This window comes from Artemia sp. Qi Xiang Cuo, chromosome 14 (assembly GCF_049724085.1).
Source record: "Artemia sp. Qi Xiang Cuo chromosome 14, ASM4972408v1, whole genome shotgun sequence".
Lineage (NCBI taxonomy): Eukaryota > Metazoa > Arthropoda > Branchiopoda > Anostraca > Artemiidae > Artemia > Artemia sp. Qi Xiang Cuo.
This window is the reverse complement of record NC_142807.1, coordinates 4,570,455-4,594,695: the sequence shown is the minus strand read 5'-3', so window position 1 is coordinate 4,594,695 and position 24,241 is coordinate 4,570,455. Positions and strand designations below refer to the sequence as shown.

The 24,241-nt window shown below is 34.0% G+C and overlaps 1 protein-coding gene across 1 annotated transcript in view; it reads left to right on the top strand.

Annotated features, from left to right (window-relative positions):
- Nucleotides 1–9,855: 9,855 nt before the first annotated feature.
- Nucleotides 9,856–24,241, top strand: part of CadN (neural cadherin) — a 217,471-nt gene continuing 203,085 nt past the window's right edge. Inside the window, exons 1-2 of the mRNA XM_089100597.1 lie at nucleotides 9,856–9,860; nucleotides 10,396–10,615. Coding sequence (XP_088956723.1) covers nucleotides 9,856–9,860; nucleotides 10,396–10,615 — 225 coding nt within the window. The remainder of the gene's footprint in view (nucleotides 9,861–10,395; nucleotides 10,616–24,241) is intronic.

The following is a 24,241-nucleotide window of genomic DNA, read 5'->3' as shown; positions in this document are numbered from 1 at the left end:
TTAGTTTACTTTTAGTTTTTTTAGTTAAGAGTTTTCGTTTTACATATTAGTTTTAGTTGGAGTTTTAATTTAGCAGTTTACTTTAGTTTAGTTTATTTTTATTTTAATGTTCTAGTTTAGATTTTAGTATTGTTTAGTTTAGTTTATTTTTAGCTATGGTTTTGAAGTGCCTAAAGGGAAAATAAATGGCGTTGTTCTTGTAGTTTCTTCAATGTCATAACGTCAACTAAAAGCCTTTTCTACTGTTCACCAGAAGATATACTGTAATTTCATTGTCAAAAATCTCGGTGACTACACGTAGATACTCGGGCGTGCTCTTATTAATATCTATAAAATTTAACCGACAAGGCGGGATAGTCACCGTTTTTACCACTGCCAACAGACTTTTAGGGGCGCAAGTTAATTCCTTCTTTCTGTGAGTGATTATCGCGCTGGATTAAAGGCAGAATCAAGCGGTAATATATACGGCACACTTTAAAGCAAGAGCTCGCATACATTTGCTCTGATGAAACAGATTGTGTAGAACTATGGTTATGGAAATATGTTCATGGTGGGAGCGGACAGTGAACAATTGCAGCATTACCTGTGAGAACTGTTCAATGGATTCAGTTAAATCATCAATAATCAGCCACGAGTTCGATTAAATGCTATTGAAAATATCAAGTCCTCGTATGAATTGTATTGGTATGCTGTGGCAATAGCTTTTATTTGATTATAAAATTCTTGCCAAATAATATAGCAATAATAGATTTTTTCGGCTTTTCCAAAAACTTTTTATCTCAATTTTGAATTATTCTAGCTAAAAGTGTTGTTTTCCCCGACATTGAGGGACCACACAGAAACGATCTGAAGGGTGTTTTAAATTGATACATGCTGTTGACAACAGCCGGACTATGACTAACTGTAAACCATATGTGTCCCATGAGTAGGTAGTAATTTTCCCATAGATCTATCTATTCAAGAACAAAAACAATATTTCATGGCAACATTTATTACAGCAATATGAACACTTATTCAACGTGACAAAATTTCATGGTCAACATGAAAACTCTATTTGTTCAACATGAACAATGATAACACTTATTGTCTTTAAACACTTGTGTCCATCTACAGCACTTTTTGTACATCAACACTTTTCTGTACAACACTTTTCTATACAACAACATGAACACTTGTTCAACGTGACAAAATTTCATGGTCAACATGAAAACTCTATTTGTTCAACATGAACAACGATAAGCACTTATTGTCTTTAAACACTTTTCTGTACAACACTTTTCTGTACAACACTTTTGTACATTAACACTTTTCTGTACAACACTTTTCTGTATAACATCTTTGTACAACACTTTTCTATACAACAATTTTTGTACAAAAAATACACTTGGAACTAGCAGCACAGTTGAACATTACAGTGAATTTAAAGGAGGGATCCCCCCCCCCCAGGGCCACGGGGCCGAAGGCCGGCCGGCCGCGGGCGGGACCCCCCACCCCCTGGGCGGCCGCGGGAAGGGACCCCCCCCCCGGGAGCCGCGATGGAAAAAAACAGTACACAATAGTTGTCCGGTCACTGCGGCTGCTGCTGCTACAGGTTAAGGGTGGGTTAGTTGAGGTTAGTTAATTTATGAACGGGTTGGAGATGGTTAGTTGGAGCATTTAATTTATGAACGGGTTGGTGGTGGTGGTGGTTAGTTGGTAAGTGGTTGGGTTAGTTCAACCACTTACCAACTAACAACCACCACCACCAACCTGTTCATAAATTAAATGCTCCAACTAACCACTCAACCTGTTCATAAATTAGCTAACCTCCACTAACCCAATCTCTAACCTAACCTGTAGCAGCAGCAATGACCGGACAACTATTGTAGTGTTTTTTCCATCGCGGCTCCCGGGGGAGGGGGGTCCCTTCCCACGGCCGCCCAGGGGGGTGGGGGGTCCCCGCCCGCGGCCGGCTGGCCTTCGGCCCCGCGACCCGGGGGGGGGATCCCACCTTTAAATTCATAATGTTCAACTGTGCTGCTAGTTCCAAGTGTGTGTGTATTTTCTGTTGTACAAAAAGTGTTGTACAGAAAAGTGTTGTACAAAGATGTTGTAAAGAAAAGCGTTGTACAAAAAGTGCTGTTGTTGATGGATAAAAGTGTTGTACAGAAAAGTGCTGTACAGAAAAGTGTTTAAAGACAAAAAGTGTTATCATTGTTCATGTTGAACAAATAGAGTTTTCATGTTGACCATGAAATTTTGTCACGTTGAACAAGTGTTCATGTTGTTGTATAGAAAAGTGTTGTACAGAAAAGTGTTGATGTACATAAAGTGCTGTAGATGGACAAAAGTGTTTAAAGACAAAAAGTGTTATCATTGTTCATGTTGAACAAATAGAGTTTTCATGTTGACCATGAAATTTTGTCACGTTGAATAAGTGTTCATATTGCTGTAATAAATGTTGCCATGAAATATTGTTTTTGTTCTTGAATAGATAGATCTATGGGAAAATTACTACCTACTCATGGGACACATAAGGTTTACAGTTAGTCATAGTCCGGCTGTTGACAACAGCATGTATCAATTTAAAACACCCTTCAGATCGTTTCTTTGTGGGACCTCCATGTCGGGGAAAACAACGCTTTTAGCTAAAATAACTCAAAATTGCGATAAAATTTTTTTGGAAAAGCCGAAAAAAATCTACTATTGCTATAGTATTTGGTAGGAGTCCTATGATAAAATAAAAGCTATTGCCACAGCATACCAATACAATTCATACGAGGACTTGATGTTTTCAATAGTATTGAATCGAACTCGTGGCTGATTATTGATTATTTAACTGAATCAATTGAACAGTTCTCACAGGTAATGCTGCAATTGTTCACTGTCCGCTCCCACCATGAACATATTTCCATAACCCTAGTTCTACACAATCTGTTTCATCAGAGCAAATGTATGCGAACCCTTGCTTTGAATTATACTATCTATATTACCTATCGAGTCGTGCGTGTTTCTATCTCACGACTTAAACTAAAAAAGAAGAAAAAAACCTGCACTCCAACAATTATGGGTTAATTGTAAACACAGACGACAATCCAGCCCTACGGTTACAATTTACTGGATCTTAATCAGAGAACGCTCAAGGATCTACGTGTAGTCATCGAGATTTTTGACAATGAAATTACAGTATATCTTCTGGTGAACAATAGAAAAGGATATTAGTTGACGTTGTTACATTGAAGATAATACAAGAACAACTGCATTTATTTTCTCTTTAGGCACTTCAAAACCAGAACTAAAAATAAAACTAAACTAAACAATACTAAAATCTAAACTAAAGCATTAAAATAAAACTAAACGAAAGTAAACTAAACTGCTAAATTAAAACTCTTACTAAAACTCATATGTAAAACGAAAACTCTTAACTAAAAAACTAAAAGTAAACTAAAACTCAAACTAAAAATATAGACTAAACTAAAACTAAACTAACTGAAACTAAACTAGAAATAAATTCTAATCTCTAAACTACTAAACTATAACTCTAACTAAAACTAAACACTAATCTAAAACTAAACTAAACTAACTAAAACTCTAAACTAAAACTAAACACTAATCTAAAACTAAACTAAAACTAAACTAAGCTACTAAATTAAAACTCTAACTAAAACTCTTTAGCAAACTGTAGCTAAATAAAACTCTAATCTAAAACTAAACTAAAACTAAGCTAAAAATAAAGGTAATGAATAAACTTAAAATAAACTAAAACTGAACTAAAACTAAACTAAAACTAAACATTAAACTAAAACTAAACTAAAAGTAAACTAAAACTAAAACTAAAAATCTAGACTAAACTAAAACTAAACTAACTAAAACTAAACTATAAATAAATTCTAATCTATAAACTGCTAAACTAGAAATCTAACTAAAACTAAACACTAATCTAAAACTAAACTAAACTAACTAAAACTCTAAACTAAAACTAAACACTAATATAAAACTAAACTAAAACCAAAATAATAAACTAAATTATAAATATAAATTAAGCTCCTAATAAAACTGTATATAAAATAAAACTATAATCTAAAATAAAAGAAAGGAAAGATCAAACTAAAACTAAAAATATACACTAAACTGAAACTAAATTAAACTAAAACTCCAAACTCAAACTAAACACTAATATAAAACTAAACTAAAAAAAAACTTAGATAATAATTTAAAACTCTAACTAAAACTCTTTAGCAAACTGTAGCTAAACTAAAACTCTAATCTAAACTAAACTAAAAGTAAACTAAAACTAAAACTAAAAATCTAGACTAAACTAAAACTAAACTAAACTAACTAAAATTCTAAACTATAACTAAACACTAATATAAAAATAAACTAAACTATAACTGTAACTAAAACTAAACACTAATCTAAAACTAAACTAAAATAGATAAAACTATAAAATAAAAATAAAAAATAATCTAAAAATAAAATAAAACCGAACTAAGCAACTAAATTAAAACTCTAACTAAAACTCTTTAGCAAACTGTAGCTAAACTAAAACTCTAATCTAAACTAAACTAAAAGTAAACTAAAACTAAAACTAAAAATCTAGACTAAACTAAACTAAACTAAAACTAAAACTAAACTAAAACTAAACACTAATCTAAACTAAACTATAACTAATACTCTAAAACTAAACTAAACTAGCTAAACTCTAAACTAAAACTAAACACTAATCTAAAACTAAACTAAAACCAAACTAAGCTACTAAATTAAAACTCTAACTAAAACTCTTTAGCAAACTGTAGCTAAACTAAAACTCTAATCTAAACTAAACTAAAAGTAAACTAAAACTAAAACTAAAAATCTAAACTATAACACTAAACTAAACATTAAACTAAAACTAAACTAAAATCTAAACTAAACCAAACTAAAACTAAACTAAAATAAAGGCTAATAAATAAACTTAGAACTAAACTAAAAATCTAAACTAAATAGGTAATAAAATAATAAACTAAAAATCTCAAGGGCGAATTGTTATGTAACGGGGAAAACCATATGTAACAAGCCCTCTGATTGGTTGAGAAGGGGATGTAACCGACTCGCTGATTGGCTGAGAAGGAAACACGTGATCTAACTGTTTCCGGGAAACTCATAGCATTTGGCTCGAGCAACAATAACAAATACTATTTCTGGATCATAACATTCGCTGAGAGCGTGCACTTACAACAATAACAACAACATTGACCTTGACATTTGCCTCGGAAACAACAAATACTATTTCTGGATCATAAAATTTGCTGAGAGCGTGCCAAAAACACACCTGGAGAAAGAGGTCATTGACCCCATTAACCACGTGGTCTCCCTAGGGAGGCTATGCCCATATTTGGTGTTAAAAAAAGTTATAGGTGGCAGCAGGGGTGAGTCCTGGGAGATATTAGGGCATCTCTACTGAAAGGAGGCCGCCCAGAACCCATTATATTAAATACCTAACCTAACCAACTCTATATATTAAATATTTAACTAAAATATATCTGCATAGTAGTGTATCTCACTCACGCTAAGCTAATTATCTCTGAGTGAACACAAGAGACACTGATTTTACAACAGATCAAGAACAATAGTGTGATCGCTATAATACGTAAGTACCAGGGAATATTTACTCGACTAATTCAAAAAAAAAATAAATTAAATAATTTAAACAATTAAAAGAGCTAAAAGAAAGAATTAATGTAAACTTGTAACTAACATTTTCCGACCGTGTAGCTTGCAAAAAGCCTGATTCGCCAGCGCCTCCGTTCATATACTTTCACGTCTCAATTTGTTTTATCAGAGCAAGGATCGAATTTAAAGATTTTTGTTTTATGAAAATGAAAATATAACTTTATTGATTAGAACTAGGTCTGTGTTCGCCTTTTGAAACAGAGCTGAATTTACTTGATCGTCCAGCTATGGATGCTCTTTCTTCGTCCCAATCTATTCGAAATCTCCATCTTTACACCTTCCCAAGAAGTTCTAAATTCCCTTAAATCCTGCCTTGCGACCTCCCCCCACCAAATGCTAAATTTGTGTCTTCAGACAAGACAAAAACTTAAGAAATCTTCATTTTGATTCACGCTGTAGTAAGCCAATCCCAAGAACCTTGTCTTATCTAAGAATATCTAACGTTTGAAGAATGCTGTATTGTTTTTTCTTTCAAAAAACCGTCATATTTACTATATGCTACGCAATTTTGGATTTTGTGCATTTCTTTTGTTTACAAGAAAAATGAAAGCTGAACTCCCCTTTGGCTGCCCTTCAATCCAGATTGTAATATCAAAAGCGTGCATAATTCGTTATTGCAAACACTTTGACGGAAAAAATACAGGTCAATTTTGCTATCTTTGCTATGTTTAAGTAAAAACAGCTCCATCTGTAAAGTTAAAATTGGAGCTTGTATTGGACTCTTCTTCTTCTAGATTTGTTTACTTAAGTTATTTGCCTTCTCTTTTAATCATAGTATATATTCTTGGCGACAAATTCCTCCACTGCGTCTGGAACCAGTGAAAAGTAACGTTTGTTAAATCTATTTAGGAACCTGCTTTTCTATTGAAATCTATTATATTTAAATCTGATTAGGTCAAAATAATTTATACTCAAATATAGTCAATGTTTTAGACAAGATATTTGTCTGAGATTGGGCACTGACGAAGTACTGGAGGTTTGACTCTGCCCTATGTTGAGAGTCACCTCGTTAAAGTTGAAAACAGATGCAACAATAAGTAGAAGTATTTGAGTCACTATTCGGTTGAAAGATGTAAAAAGTAGAATAGCCAAGGCTCAAGGTCTTTTTTCACATTTGAAATTCTTGTGCAAGAATAGGATGATGAGCCTGTGAACCAAGATTAGAAAATTGGAAGCTATTAAAACCCGTTTTGAAACGCGTTTAGTAGTTTTGAAACGGGTTTTAACCCGTTTTGAAAGGGGTTTCAAGAAAACCCCGTTTTGAAACGGGTTATAATAGTTTTGAAACGGGTTTTAACCCGTTTTGAAAGGGGTTTCAAGCAAAACCCGTTTTGAAACGGGTTATAATAGTTTAGAAACGGGTTTTAACCCGTTTTGAAAGGGTTTTTGCTTGAAAGAAAACGAACTAACTGAAAAGAAATATATGAACAAACACTAATGAGAAAAACGATGCATCTTAGAAAGAAGAAGAACCAATAGATTGTTACACATCAGGTGCGTACATAGGAATATATTCGGGGAGTTGAAAAGGGGAATAAAAAAAAACACTTTTGAACTAGGCTTTTCGTTCCATTTGAAAATAGAAAGAAATTTGTAAAAAGTAATACTTTATATATATACTATCGTATTGACATTAAGATCAGCATTCAAGATCAATCTAAAAAAACAGTCTCAGTCAAATATACACGTATTTAAAAAGACAAAAAAATGCACATAAATTCTGGAATGATTGACCCGCAATATATAAGTGAAACGGGTTTTCTTCCACGGAACAAGAGAGGAACTAAGTTTGATCTTCTTTCAGGTTTTTTTTAATACAACCTGTAGAGGTGAAATTGATTTTATTTATCTATCTGTACTTTCTATTTGTACTTTCTATTTATCTATCTGTACTTCAAACGGCAGCTAATGGTCTGGTTTGATTGGAGCATAATGTGAGGGTTTAAAAAATTAAAAGCTATAGTGATGGTAGTGGTCAAATATGGTCCTGAAGCAATTGCACTCCGAAAAACGGAGGGAAATTTGCTAGATTATTCCAGAGGAATTGTCTGTGGATTGTTTTGGGTATCCGTCTCACTGACCGTATTTCAGACAGTAAGCTGTAAGAAAATTGTGGTTCTATCCCGCTTTCTAGGGCTATAATAAGAAAGGACCAAACAAAAGCAGGTCGTTTCCGAATGGGTTAGGAGGTGGTTGTAAGGAAGGATAAAGAAGAACTGCAACTTCTTGGTCGGGTTTAAATTGGAAGGCTCTGAATGGATTGGGATGGAGGAGGAATGTCCGTAACTGTGTCAGCCTCAGGTGGCTTGGTGCTGCGGTGAGTTGTAGTAGCAGTAGTAGTAGAATTCGGTTGAAACAAACCATTGGAAAAAGGGCCAAAGACAAAGAACGATCTTTACCCATTCATGATAAATCAAAACACACATGATGAAACATTAATAATAGCATTTGACGAAGGTTTAGTTACAGCTGACGCGTAACGGTGCATTGAACGAATGACAGGTATTAAGTCATGCAATATGCCAATCATAATGTATAATTTTATGTAATTATAAACGGGTATGTCCGGTCAGCTCTTAAGGGTTGTAACTAAACCCTCTTTAAAGTACCAAGGACATCAAGACTATCCCCGGATCCATCTTAGTTCACACCTGAAAATCCCGACCTTTGAAAAAATAATTTGTGTATCAAAATTATGACGTTTTTAGGGCTGTAGCACATTTTCTTCCGTGTTGCCTTGTTGAACCGTGAAAACAAATAAGCAAAACGAATTATTTAAATTTGACGATTTTTGGCCGTAAAAACTCAAACATTAACAATCTGTTGATTCCCAAACTCAGCTACACCTTCAAAGGAAAGGTGATGAAAAATTAAAAATTAGCGAAAAAATAGCTAAAAACTTTGGCACCAAACATCTTATATAAATAAGATGTTTGGTGCCAATGTTTTCAGCTGTTTTTTCGCAAACTTTTCATCAATTTTTCACTTCTTTCAAGTTTGGTGTCGGGTAGGCCTACTGCGGAATACTGCACAACTGCACATGTTTTTTTTGTTTTTTTAATGAATGTCTAATTTTTCCTATGTTTATGATGCATATGTTTTAAATTTCTACTTTTAAAAATATCAGATTTCAATTTCACTGTTTTTGGTATCTTAAGCGATTTGTTAATCATGGATGGGTCGTGATACGATGGTGTATTTTTCATTTTAGAAAACGCAGAATAGTTTGCATATTCAGGCCTTTTAATGCGATTTTAACATAGCGTATTCGTAAATTTTGCAACATAAATCTAAGAGTAGGTACTTCATTAATGCACTAATGCAATTAATATGTTTTAATATGTAATGCAATAATATGTTTTAATATGTAATGCAGTAATATGTTTTAATATGAAATGATATAATATGTTTTAATATGTAATGCAATAATATATTTTAATATGTAATGCAATAATATTTCTTAATATGTAATGCTATAATATTGTTTAATATGTAATTGAATAATATGTTTCAATATGTAATGTAATAATATGTTTTAATATATAATGGAATAATATTTTTTAATATATAATGGAAAAATATGTTTTAATATGTAATGCAATAATATGTTTTAATATGTAATGCAATAATATGTTTTAATACTTAATGCAATAATATATTTAAATATGTAATGCAATAATATGTTTTAATATGTAATGCAATAATATTTTTTAATATGTAATGCAATATGTTTTAATATGTAATGCAATAATATGTTCTAATATGTAATGCAATAATATGTTTTAATATGAAATGATATAATATGTTTTAATATGTAATGCAATAATATGTTTTAATATATAATGGAATAATATGTTTTAATATATAATGGAATAATATAGTTCACTACGTAATGCAATATGTTTTAATATATAATGGAATAATATGTTTTAATATGTAATGCAATAATATGTTTTAATATTTAATGCAATAATATGTTTTAATATGAAATGAAATAATATGTTTTAATATGTAATGCAATAATATATTTCAATATGTAATGCAATAATATGTTTTAATATGTAATGCAATAATATGTTTCAATATATAATGGAATAATATGTTTTAATATGTAATGCAATAATATGTTTTACTATGTAATTCAGTAATATGTTTTAATATGTAATGCAGTAATATGTTTTAATATGTAATGCAGTAATATGTTTTAATATGTAATGCAATTTAAAATGTAATGCAATATGTATTGCAGCTATGAGTTTTAGTGGCTTATTCTCTTCCGATGATTTTTAACAAATCAGTGTAAGTAAAGACATAAAAGCGCACACTGACACTGTGACTCATCTAATGACGTCATATAGCATTTTTCTTATTTTTCAATAATCTTTCATGTTTGGATTACCCTCAAATTCATGAAAAGGGTGTTTATTCTTGTCCAAGAAAAAAAGCGAAACCACATTATCCAGAGTTACCCAGGAGAATCCAAAATCATTTAGAAAAATCGAAAACAAAAATAATAATTATACCTATTTTATTTCCTTTTTTATTTTTACTTTGTATCATTTAGTACAAAAATTGCACACTCATTGTGCCTTTATCGAAGGGCAAGTGTCATTGAGCGCCCTTCCTGTTTAGGCTACAACCAGACCGAGGCCGTAACCTTGTTTTGAAATCCAGTAAATGGAATAAATTTATATTTCTTTTTAGTATAATATCGGTTCGAGCGAAATCTTTTGCTGAAAGAGATATACGTTACACGCTAAAAGCTCAAGGAGGTCAGGGTGCAGGAACGTTTACAATTGGACCAACAACTGGGAACGTTCGTCTCGCTAAAGAATTGGACTTTGAAGACTTGAGACAACCTCATATTTATTCATTGGTGGTTACTGCAACTGAAGATTCTGGTGGATTTTCCACGTCTGTTGAGGTAAATAAGAAAGTGTTTTATGCAATCAAGGGAGCACACCGAATTTTCAGTTTCAGTTTTTTTTTTCTCTTTGCAAATTAATATTTTCAAATATTATGTTTTTAATTGTTTTAGACTGAAATGGTGCACTTTCCAAGTACTTTTTGTAAGTTTTTCGTACACACACATATATATATATATATATATATATATATATATATATATATATATATATATATATATATATATATATATATATATATATATATATATATATATATATATATATATATATATATATATATATATATATATATATATATATATATATATATATATATATATATATATATATATATATTGCATACAAGTCCAGTGGACATTGTCCGTCACGCGACAACCCAAAATCAATCCAATCTTTCATCCCTAAATTCTATGACTATCAACCTTAGTTCTGCCCTAGGAATGACCTATGGATGGATGATAGATAGCCTTATCTATCAACAATGGAAATGACATCATTTTTGTACAATCCTAAAAAGGGCTTATCCCAGATTTGCCTCTCAATTACTCGGACTATTTGTCTTGGCTTTTTCTACAGTTAGTCATGTCTTGATGCCTACTGCCAAATACTTGATTTTAATTAAAAATGCAAGTGAAATGTCACTTTTTAGAGGAGAAAAGAGAACAACGCATGTTACTTTTTAATTCAGTCAATTTTATGTTAGTGTTAAAAGAAATCTACTTTGGTTACCACTAAATGATTATTCGGGCCATGAAGCTTGGCCTGTCTGAAGGAGAGGGCATGCGAAAATGGAAGAAAAAGTGTCCATTGGTGGGAAATTAAAGGTTCATGGGTAACGCACCAAAACGATTTAAATTTAAAAGCTGGAAAATATGGGTAGTTTAAAAAGTCACTAGATTTGGGGAAAGGGGGCCCTAGAATTCAAAAATGGGCGAATTGTCACCTGTTCGAGAACAAAAGAAAAAAAATGTTTCTTTTCACGTGACAGTAAAGACTCGTGGGTGCCCACTGGGTATGGGTATTCAATCTTTCTAAGACCCAAGTCCTCCTTTTATTATGGTACTGGCTTAGCTTCTTTTCTGTTGTATGGTGAATATTCACTTTGGCTTACTACGCATTATTTTTTATGAATTCTTTCTTTTTCTTTTGTTTTAATAGAGAAGTAAGATTCTTTTGATAGGTTTGGATTGAAAGGCTTTACATGCTGTTAAAAAAGATAATAGTTTTTCTCTGTAAGTTTTGATATTCATCATACGAAGCAATTATTTTTTTACTCATATAAATATTTTCTAAAATCTTTTCTAAAGTTTAAAATCGGTCGAGTTTTGCAAAAAGGGCCTAAGTCCACTTTTTCCCGAAAATGAGTTAAGCATATGGTTCGAAATAGTGCAAAGAGATCTGTCGATTGGTCGATTTAAGATGGAGTTATCTTTAATTTTGACCGAGTTATAAATTGTTCCATAAAAGCGCAGAAAAGATTATCTTTAAAGTGTCAAGTTTCCTAAGTACTGATTTGTGAGAAAGGTTTTTGATTGTGGGTTTTTGTTTTCATTTTGCTCCCCTGTAAAATTAGGAAAAGGTGACTTGGGTATATCCTTTTCTCAAAAAAAAAAACAAAAAAAAAAACAAAAATTTTTTCCAACTGAAAGTAAGGAGCAACATTAAAACTTAAAACAGAAATTATTACGTGTATGAGGGATGGCTGCCCCCTCGTTAATACCTCGCTTTTTACGCTAAAGTTCAAATTTTGTCCCACTTCTTTAAGAATGACTGAATCACAAAGATAGTTTGATTAGAATAAATAGTTCTTTTAAAAGTACTAAAAAAAACTTTAGCGTAAAGAGCGAGGTATTGACGAGGAGGCAACCCCCAAACATATACGTAATAATTTCTGTTCATTTTAAGTTTTAATGTTGCTCCTTACCGTCAGTTGAAAAAACTCTTTTTTTTTTGTTTTTTAGTTTCTGATCGTATTTGAAATAATGCTTGGAAATCTGGCTCTTCCTCCATTGAAAGATCTCCCCACGTATCCCCTAATACTATTGGTTACTTAAAAAGGGAACTAGAACTTTTGATTTCCGATCAAGTGAGCCCTTTCCCGATCTTGTACGATCAGTGGATCGATTTGATCACCCCTGGGGGAGAAAACATTAAATAAACACGCATCCGTTATTTTCCGTCTTGCAAAAAAAGAAAAATTCCACTTTTTTGTACATAGGAGTTTGAAACCTTTACAGTAGGGTTCTCTGGTATGCTGAATCTGATGGGTGATTTTCATTAAGATCACTTGATGTTTTGGGGATATATCTCCCCTTTTCAAAAGGATATATCTTTCCCCTTTTTGGGGATATATTTCTCCCCTTTACATTAAGGTTCTATAATTTTTAGGGGGTCTTTCCCTCTTTTTTCAAAAAATCGGGCAAACTTTTTCAGGCTTATAACTTTTGATGGTTAGTATTAAATTTGATGAATTTTACATATTTGGAATAAGAATCAAAATTTCATTCTTTTGATGTACCTACTGTTATCAAGACTCTGTTTCTTAGAGTTCTGTTACTATTGAGCCGCATCGCTCCTTACAGTTCCTTGCCATGAACTGTTTGAAGCACCATAGAAATCAGCTTAAGTTCTTCAGCCGCACTATCTTATGCCATTAATGAATTGGAAATCCTCTCCCAATAGAAGCTAATCAAATATTTTTCCTTGTTTAGAGACAAAAAAATATTTTCCCTTGTTTTTTCCTTCTTCTTCTGCCTTTCAGAAGAATCTTCGTATTGTTGGCACTAGAAATTCTGGGTTCTGATGAATTAAAAAATTTACAAAAACTTTTCAAGGTCAACAGAATTAGTCTGCTTCAATTCTGACATTTTTAGAAGTTTAATAATGTGTGAATAATGTTTCCCTAGACAGTTAGGAATTCTAGGGGTAATATTTCTAATTTGGCTTTCATCTAGTATCCCCAAACGTTTCATATTTTATGCTAATTATGCTGATTATTTAAGCATCCTAGATGAAAGTGTGAGCAAAATTAATGAACTTTTAAAGGTTATGCGAATTCAGGGTGCTAGAATAGGCTTAAAAATTAATGTTAAGAAGACTAAGTCACTAAGGCTTATTGGATTGATCAGGTGGACAGCTTTACTTACCTTGGTGTTATTATTATTAAAGACGGTGGGAGCAGTGAAGATGTTAAAAGTAGAATAGCTAAGGCTCAGGTTGTTTTTTCACAGTTAAAACAAATTTGGAAGAAGAAGAAGATAAGTCTGCAAACCAAGATTAGAGTGATGACTGTGATCAAATACGGCTCTGAAGCATGGGCGCTCCAAAAAGGTGGAAAAAGATGTGCTGGATATTTTCCAAAGAAATTGCCTACTGATTTTTCTGGGGACCCGGCTGACTTACCTTACGTCAAGCAGTAGGCATTACGAAAGCATGGTTCCATCCCGCTTTCTAGGGCTATAATGAGAGAACAGTTGGAATGGCTACGGCACGTTCCACGGATGAAGGATGACTGATATTGGTGAAGGTTGTCCTTTTCGGCCAACCATCTGCGGCTAAATGGAAAGAAGATCATCCACAGTTGGGGTGGGAAGATGTCATAAAGAAAGTTTTAAAGGAAATATTAATTTCTTGGGAGGGTTTAAAGAGGGAGTCTTTGAATAAGTTGGGATGGAGGAGGAGCGTACGTAGCTGTGTTGGCCTCAGGCGGCTTGGTGCTGCAGTGAGTTGGTAGTAGTATTTTTAGTAGTAGTTTCCACAGAGAAATAGAAAGTTTAACTGTAAAAGGTGTTGCAGCTCTAAAACTGTCGCTGTTTTTACTGGCTTAACGTTTCTCCTAAAGAAAAAAGAAAAAGAAAAAAGAGGTGCTAAAAAGGCACAATTATTTGTCTCTCCAGAAGTTGTATTTTCTTGTCAGGCTAGATTTGCTGCACAGCATAAGTTCCGGTTTCGAAATTTAATGTGGTTCCAAAAAATGGAGGGGGGGGGGCAACAAATTCTCCCTTGTTACCTGTAATAAAAAGGGGAGGGCTGCCTTTCACTCCTCAAGTAAGAAAGAATCTGAATAGTTTACGAAAATACGTTACAAAATAAACCAATGGAAGCACACTTTTAATACGGAAATATGGGACTCCAGGGAAGTACCCAAGGGGGAAGGGGGCTTGAGTTTGGTCCTACCCCGAGATTACAAATTTCCCAGCATTTTCAATTCAAATTAAAAATAGAAAGTGTGTTTTGTTATTATCTTACTCACCCCCTCCCCCCCTGAAAAAGACATTGCCAGCGTACGTGCCTGTAAGAAAGTAATCGCTCTTCTTTCTGTTGTTACCAGATCGAGGATGGGCTATCGCTGAAAAATAAAAAGCTTCAGATCAAGGGCTTATGTTCATATTTTGCTTCTATGTTTAACGTTTTGTATCTAGTTGGTAAGCTGCAGAATTTTTGAAAAAACTATGTGGGTCGAGTTTGGGACACATCCCACTCATGGGCCATTCATTGGAGTGATATTTCTTATGGCTTGAATACCATATGAGGATTGTCTATAGCTCCGTAAATAAAAAGTGCGTGTTGCGTCACGGAAGAAAACAGCTTAATCACTGATCAATTGCTTACCAAATCGATTTGTCATTCTTGTGTTATTCATTAACTCAGTTACAGTGGCCTCTGGCACTACTACGTGACAGAGACCAGGGCAGCATAGGATAAAACAGAGCGCACAGGGTAGCAACAGTAGTTAGTCACAGCAACTGTTCTGAACTTTTCACCAGACCTGCCGATGTCATTTTCCCCTGCCGAAGGGTTATTTGTAGATCTTCCTGATGGCGCTACTAGTGCGGTCTAAAAAACCGAGGGTACTAGTGTTGGTAAACAAGGTTAACACCACAACAACAAGTCACATACAAAATATAGAACAAACACAGAAGTAGACAACTTTCAATTTTATTGTCGAATCATTTTCATAAAAATTATCAGTGTTATATACAAAGAATATACTAATTAACATTTGCTAAGTTATATAAAAGTCTCTAATTCTCTTTTTCTTTCGATAAATTAAGGATAACCATCAAGCTGTATACAATGACCCACGCCTAAATTCTGTACCTGCCAATCTGGGATGAGCCTGCGTTTAAAACGGATTTCAAATCAACAAAAGAAACTCTTGACAGGAACGCTGCTCTGTAGATTCATTAGGTTTTTTTAAACGCAAACTGATTAACATGTTAAGGAATTAAGATATATTATATTTTAAGAGAGACACGTTTGGCCTTAGACGGATTGTCCTTTTCGGCAAACCGTCTTGGGCTGAACAGAAAGACGTTCGTCCGTGCATTTAAGCAAAATTTTAGGGAAATGAGAACTTCTTGGGAGGGTGTAAAGAGGGAGGCTCGGAATAGAAAAAGACGGAGAAAGAGCGTGTGTAGCTGTGTTGGCCTCAGGCGGCTTGGTGCTTTGGTGAGTTGTTAGTAGTAGTAGTAGTAGTTAAGAGAGACACGAGTTTATATGGCACCAAAAAGCTTAGGAGGATGCAGCTCCCTTTAAAGGTGAAGTCTCTGGGAATCATTATTTGCTAATGTTTGAGTTTTAAGGGACAAATAAAATTTTGAAATAACTAAAAAAAAAGTCTTAGAGTATCACGGTTGTCAGGTACAAATAGACCTAAGCTGGGTTCAAGGGGCAAAAGATGTTTATATTTTGTACTTTGAATTTTTTTTCAAACATATATCTTATAAAATCGTTATGGAATGTTTAGCTGTTCTTCCTGACATAGGGTCTTTGAATTTGAAATAAAAACAATCCTCCATGAAAGTGATTTAGCGTAAAAATTCAAAACTAAATAGTGAACATAATCGTAATTCTTAATTGGTCTTCGGCTTAAACATAAAATTAGTAGTTTTGATAGAGGCTACTGTCGAAATTCTTCATGTTTTTATGCTTGCGTATAGGGTTTAAGGAGGCATATTAAAAGACGCAATCTTGAGATTAGTATGAAGGGACATGCCTCCACCCCCTTTTTTTTTATAAATTTTTAAAGGAAAATTGTAAGTTTTTAAATCTCCTTTTTAGGGCCGTATCCAGGATTTTTTTTGGAGGGGGGGGGGTGTTTACTGAACGATTTTTTATGGAATGATTAAAAAAAAAACTTCAAAAAGCCCAAAAAAAATTTGTTTATATTCATTTTCGTTACATTTTTGCAAGTTGGAGAAACATTTTGGGGGAGGTGGGTTCAAACCCCTACCCCTCTGGATACGGCCTTGTCCCTTTTGTTCTCTTGTTCCCTAATAGTCTATTGCCAGCTACAAGAAAACATAGAACATGAGTTACAATTTGTTTGAAGGTTAAATTAGTCTTGGAGATCCCCCCTCTACCAAAATATTCTGAGGGTTATTTTAGGCGTTACTACCAAGTTGATGCAGTTGATTACTTTTTGATATTTCCAATATATATATTTTCCTGTGTTAAGCGATGTAACTAGATATTATCCATAGTAAGTAACGTTTGCAAATGTAAAATTTTATTTTTTTGTTGGCAATTTTTATCCATTTCTTCTTTTACAATGTTCCATTTCTTCTTTACAATACTTCATCTTAGGAAGATTTGCCGAAAAGAAGAAAACATATAAATAAAAATGAATAGCGTCCGTTAATGGAGAAATTTTGATTGTCTTCTTAAGGCATCCAAAGTTTGACGGTGAAAGTAATACAAAAAATGTAAAAATTGCTCTTTAAAAAAGAAAAATCAAAATTTCACGTTTAAAAAGGTAATGAATTTGTGAGCAATTGTACGTTCTATTTTTTTTCAGTGCTGGTGAACGTTCTGACATCCTAACGCTAAGTTGTTTTGATAGTAGCCTTAAATGTTTATTGACTTAGCAATAACACCATTGGCTTCCTGTTCCCTAGCTGGTAATTTCTATTTCCTAGAGCAATTTCTCAACACAAAGATCGATATATTGAACGTTACATGTCATTTTCCTCTAGGGAAAGATATCCTCACCTATTGCATAGAGGGAACGTAAAGGGAGGATGGTAGGCCTTTCTGACATGATATTTGAATTATTGGTTAATCTTGATGACTTGATTTTGATGTAGTTGGGGGATAAGCGAAGGGAAAAGGGATTTTGAGTAAATTTATTTAGTAGGGAATATGGACGCGACGTTAATGTTTGCTGAGAAAGGTGGGGATCCACTAAAAATCTCGATAGTTCTGCCAAAATGTGGTCTATTAAATGATCTGTCGAAAAAAACCTATATTTAAGAATGATCTTTGTTCTTTGTTGACTTTAACGCAACGTTTTACTATAAAAGTGGAAATATGAAAGGACAAAGAATTTGGTTTGAAAAGCCTGTAAAAACAATAGTTTTGTTCGCAAGATTGTTCGTCTAGTGACGAACAATCTTCAGTATCTTCAGACTCAGGTTAGGTTAGGAGAGATAAGAAAACTCCTCCTCACTCTGATTGATCAACCAGAAAAAATTACGCTTGCTCAAGTTGAACTTACCTCATCTCACAAAATTAGATAAAACTCTGTTTTACTACTGATGACGGTCACTGTATATGTGACCGAAATATCTGGTATTTTTGTGAATTTCTATCACTGTTATCATCATCACTGTCTATTAAAAGGATTTTATCCCTATTTGAACTTTTATTTATCCTCACAAAATTACGCGCGAGATGTACTATTGGCGCTGTAGTCCAGCTTAATTGTAATTTTATCGACAGATTTAACTATAATATAGCTCGAGCATAATACATCCATTCACAGTAATATAATCTATCCATAAAGTGGCTGATTTTCAAAAAATATGGTATTATACTATTTACATAATGATGCTTACATAATCAAAATAAACCTTAATAACTAGTAACATAAAATGTGAACGAGAAAAACAATAATGTATATATATATATATATATATATATATATATATATATATATATATATATATATATATATATATATATATATATATATATATATATATATATATATATCTATATATATATATATATATATATATATATATATATATATATATATATATATATATATATATATATATATATATATATATATATATATATATATATATATATATATATATATATATATATATATATATATATATATATATATATATATATATATATATATATATATATATATATATATATATATATATATATATATATATATATATATATGTATATGTATATATATATATATATATATATATATATATATATATATATATATATATATATATATATATATATATATATATATATATATATATATATACATAATGATGTTTACATAATCACAATAAACCTTAAGAGCGAGTAGCATAAAATGTGAAGGAGAAACAATAACGTATTAATGTATATAGGCTATTTATATATGGGTGGTTCAATGCCGCTTTCTAGGGCTATAATGAGAAAACGTTGAGATGGCTAGGACACGCTTCGTGGATGAAGAACGACAGATTGCAAAAGATCGCTCTTTTCGGCCGAATAAAACTTAGGTTGTACCTGTATGGTGCGGGGGGAGGTCGTAAGGAGGTATTTAAGGGAAACTTGAACTTCTTGTGAGGATGTAAAGAGCGAGGCTTCAAATTGACTGGGATGGAGGAGGAACTTGTGTAGCTGTGTTGGCCTCAGGGGGCTTGGTGCTGCAATGAGCTGTTAGTAGTCGTAGTAGTACTATTTTTGTTTTCGGGTTTCACAATCTGTAATGGAGTCTTGGGTTTCTCCTGTTTTTGGGTTTTTAAGATGAAAAAGTTTCCCATTCGTAAACTAAGTCCCATTCGGAACTAAGGTTTCCTCTGCCAAAATCAAAAATTTGCGTTTATCAGGTTCTCCAGAGATTCGTAAAATAGGGATTTTTTTTGAACAGGAGACATAGATAAATATACAGACTTCCATGAATAGGTTTTTCCAATGTCTGTTTTTCTCCCCACTTTTGCCACCCATGTTCTGCTTGAAGTAGATACTAGGTTATGAATCTGTACTATATTTTGGCTGTCGAAAATTTACCTTTCTTGATACTAGGTAATATCTCGGAAATTATAGTGCATAGAAATATTCTGAGCTCGCCAGTAGACGTAAGTCTATTCCTAACTGAAAATCAAATTTTGTATAGGTACTAGGTTTTTTCAGAGGACTGCCGAACTGAAGTTTTACCTTAACCTGCTAAAAAAAAATTGATTATATGTTTTGATTTCAACCCCTTAGGGGTGTTAGATAGACACTGCGAATGACTCCTAACAACGCTCCGCTAATCCTACCTATGATAGTAGCAAAGGGAGAAATCAGTAAAATCAGTTAAAATGAATTAACGTAAGCTGGCAGTAATTTCGAAAACGCTATCTTGTGTTTGACGTTTCTTGGCAGGTTTTGGTATCATAGGCAGCGTGCTAGCGCTGCCTAAGTAAAGAACGATGTGGGCACAATGTGTTGTTTTTTGGTTCTCCATACCCGGGCACTTCGTATCGAAGGAGTTGTCGTAGAACTTCGAAAAGGGCTCATTCGATTGTAAATTGGAGTGGCTAGTGCCCTTTTTAATGGTCGAATGTGATTGTAGGGCAACTAGCCCCCCCCCCCCACGACCATCAGTTTCCCAAAGACATCAAATCAAAATTTTGAGATAGTCATTTTTTTCAGCATAGTTGATTTCCAGATAGAAAATACGTTTTTGAGGAGGACACTCCCCCACAACCCTCAGGGCAAGGGTTTTATGTTATATCATGGCCGCATATAAGGTTTTTATAGAAGGTGTTGTCGTAGAAACTTCAAAAAAGGCTAATTCGATTGGAAATTCAAAGGGCTAGTACCCTTGTTAATAGTCAAAAGTGATGGGAGGGCCCCTAGCCCCCCCCACGCCCATCATTCCCCCAAATACACCCAATCCTAGTTTTGAGATAGCCGTATTGTTCAGCGTGTTTGATTTCCACATAGAAAATATGTTTTTGAGGAGGACACTCCCCCAAAACCCACACGACAAGGGTTTTAAGTTATGCCCTGGGGGCATATAAGGTTCTTACAGAAGGCGTTGTCATAGAAAGTTCAAAACAGGCTCATTCGATTGGAAATTCAAAGGGCTAGTACCCTTTTTAATAGTCAAAAGTGATTGGAAGGCAACTAGCCCCCCTACGCCCATCATTCCCCAAAATACATCCAAACAGAATTTTGAGATATCCATTTTGTTCAGCGTAGTTGATTTCCAGATATAAAATATGTTTTTGAGGAGGACACTCCCCCAAACCCTCAGGGCAAGGGTTTTAAGTTATACCCTGGGGGCATATAATGTTTTTATAGAAGGCGTCGTCGTAGAAACTTGAAAAAAGGCTCAGTCTATTGGAAATTCAAATGGATTGTAACCTTTTTAATATTCAAATTTTTTTGGTGGGCAACTAACCCCCCCCCCTGACGCCACCCTTTTCCACAAACAGATCCAATCAAAATTTTTAGATAACCATTTTGTTCAATGTAGTTGAAAGTTTTGGAAATTAGGTCTTTGAGGATGACAACCCCTCCCCACACTGCCCTCAGGGCAAGGGTTGTAAGTTGTTCCCTGGGGGCATACAAAGTTTTTACTGAAAGCGTTGTTCTAGAAACTTCAAATGGAAATTGAAAGGGCTAGTGCCTGTTTTAATAGTTGAAAGTGATTGAATAGCGACTAACGCCCACCATTTTCCCAAACACATCGAATTAAAATTCTGAGATATCCATTTTGTTCAACGTAGTTGAAAGTTCTGGAAATTAGGTCTTTTAGGATGATAACCCCCTCAGAACTCTCAATGCAAGGGTTGTAAGTTATGCCCTGGGGCATATAAAATGTTTATTGAAAGTGCTGTCGTAGAAACTTCAACAGAGCTCATTCAATTGGAAATTGAAAGGGCTAGTGCCTTTTTTAATAGTTGAAAGTGATTGGATAGCGACTAACGCTCTCTCACGCCCACCATTTTCCAAAACACATCCAATCAAAATTTTGAGATATCCATTTATTTAACGTAGTTGAGCATTCTGGAAATTAGGTCTTTTAGGATGATAAGCCCCTTTAGAGCCCTCAGTGCAAGGGTTGTAAGTTAAGCCCTGGGGGCATATACGGTTTATATAGAAAGTTGTTGCATAAATCATAGGCAGCGCGATCGCGCTGCCTAAGTAAAGAACGGGGAGACTCTAGAACGAGACAAGAAACAGGGACTAAGTAAAGAGGAGGACACGACACTCCCCCAAAGTCCTCAGGGCAAGGGTTTTAAGTTATGCCCTGGAGGCATATAAGAACGATGTTGGCACAATGTATTATTTATTAATTTTTTCCTTTAGAGCAGGGCACTTCGTATCGAAGAAGTTGTCGTAGAAACTTCGAAAAGCGCTCATTCAATTGGAAATTGGAGTGGCTTGTGGCCTTTTTAATAGTCGAAAGTGATTGGAAGTTGACTAATACCCCTTCCACGCCCACCATTTCCCAAAACACCTCCGATCAAAATTCTGAGATAGCCATTTTGTTCAGTGTAGTTGATTTCCAGATAGAAATTATGTTTTTGAGGACAGTCCCCCTTTGGTCAAGCCCTTAGAGCAAGGGTTGTAAGTTATGCCCTGGGGCATATAAGGTTTCTTATAGAAGGCTTTGTCGTAGAAACCTTTAAAATAGCTCAGTCGAATATATATCCAATGGGCTAGCGCCCTTTTAAATAGTCAAAAGTGATTATATGGTAACTAACCCACCTCAAACGCCAACCTTTTCCCCTAACACATCTAATCAAAACTTTGAGATAGCCATTTTATTCAACTTAGTTTTAAGTTCTGGAAATTTGGTCTTTGAGGATGACAACCCCCCCCCCTGCCCTCAGGTCAAGGGTTGTAAATTATGCCCAGGGGGCATATAAAGTTTCTATATAACGCGTTGTCGTAGCAACTTCAAAAAGGGCTCATTCGATCGGAAATTGAAATGGCTAGTGCCTTTTTTAATAGTCGAAAGTGATCGGAAAGCAGCTAAAACCCCTTCTACGCCCACCAGTTCTCCAAGCACATCCTATACAGATTTTGAGATAGCCATTTTGTTCCACGAAGTTCAAAGTTCAGGAAATTATACCTTTGAGCAGGACAATGCCCCCACAGTCTTCAGGACAAGGGTTATAAGGAGTTATGCCCTGGGGTTATATAAGGTTTTTATTGAAATTAAATAAAAAAAACAAGTTTTTTAAACTGAAAGTAAGGAGCGACATTAAAACTTAAAACGAACAGAAATTATTCCGTACATGAAAGGGGCTGTCCCCTCCTCAACGCCTCGCTCTTTATTCCGTATATGAAAGGGGCTGTCCCCTCCTCAACGCCTCGCTCTTTACGCTAAAGTTTGACTGTCTCACAATTTTTTTTAAAACAATAAAAAACTTTAGCGTAAAGAGCGAGGCGTTGAGGAGGGACAGCCCTTTCATATACGGAATAAAGAGCGAGGCGTTGAGGAGGGGACAGCCCCTTTCATGTACGGAATAATTTCTGTTCGTTTTAAGTTTTAATGTCGCTCCTTACTTTCAGTTTAAAAAACTTGTTTTTTTATTTAATTTCTGATCGTTTTTTAGTTAATGCAGCTTTTATTTGCATAAAAATTTTACTTTTCTTTTGCTAAATGAATGTCTTTACAAATTAACTTACGTAACTAACTTCTATATTCGTATATTTTTCTTCTGTCAAAAATTCAAAGTTGCAGATTTTTGCAGATATGAGCTTGAAACATATGTAATAGGGTTTTCTTATACGCTGAATCTGACGTTGTGATTTTCATTAAAATTCTTCCACTTGTAGGGGATGTTTCCCCCTCTTTAAAAAATCGAGTAAATTTCCTCAGGCTTGTTGCCTTTGATGAGTAATACTAAACTTAATAAAATTTATATATTTAGAATCAGCATTATAAACACATTCTTTTGATACATTTATTGACATCAAAATTCCGTTTTTAAAAGTTTCGATTACTATTGAGCCGTATCGCTTGTTTTTTTATTGTTTTTTTTTATTACGTATATGTTATTACGTATATGATGGGGTTCTGCCCTTAGTCAATACCAAGCTCTTTACGTTAAAAGTTAAAAAAAAAATTTGATTCACAAACCCCTGAATCACAAAGGCCTTTTAATTAGAATAGATAGATCTTTTGAAAGCACTAAAAAAAAACTGTAGCTTAAAGAGCGAGGTATTGACTTGGGGGAGAACCCCCTCACATACGTTATAATTTCTGTTCGTTTTAAGTTCTAATATTCCTTCTTACATTTCAGTTGAAAAAACTTGGTTTTTTTATTTAATTTCTGATCGTTTTTTAAATAATGCTTGGAAATCCGGCGCCCCCTTCATAGAAATGTCCCTTACCCCAAAGAAACATCCTCCACGGAAATATTCTCCAGAGTAACTCCCTCCTCTAGCCCCCCTCCAGAAAAAATCCTTCCTGAAAATGGTTGTATACTTCCCAATAACCAATAAATAATGCTGGCAAGTCCGGCGCCCCCTTCATGGCGATTTCCCCTCCCCCATGAAAACTTCCTTCATGAACAGATCCTCCAACATAACCCCCGACCCACCCTTCCCTCCCACTAGCAGAAAAAAAACCTCCTGTAAACTTCTGTATA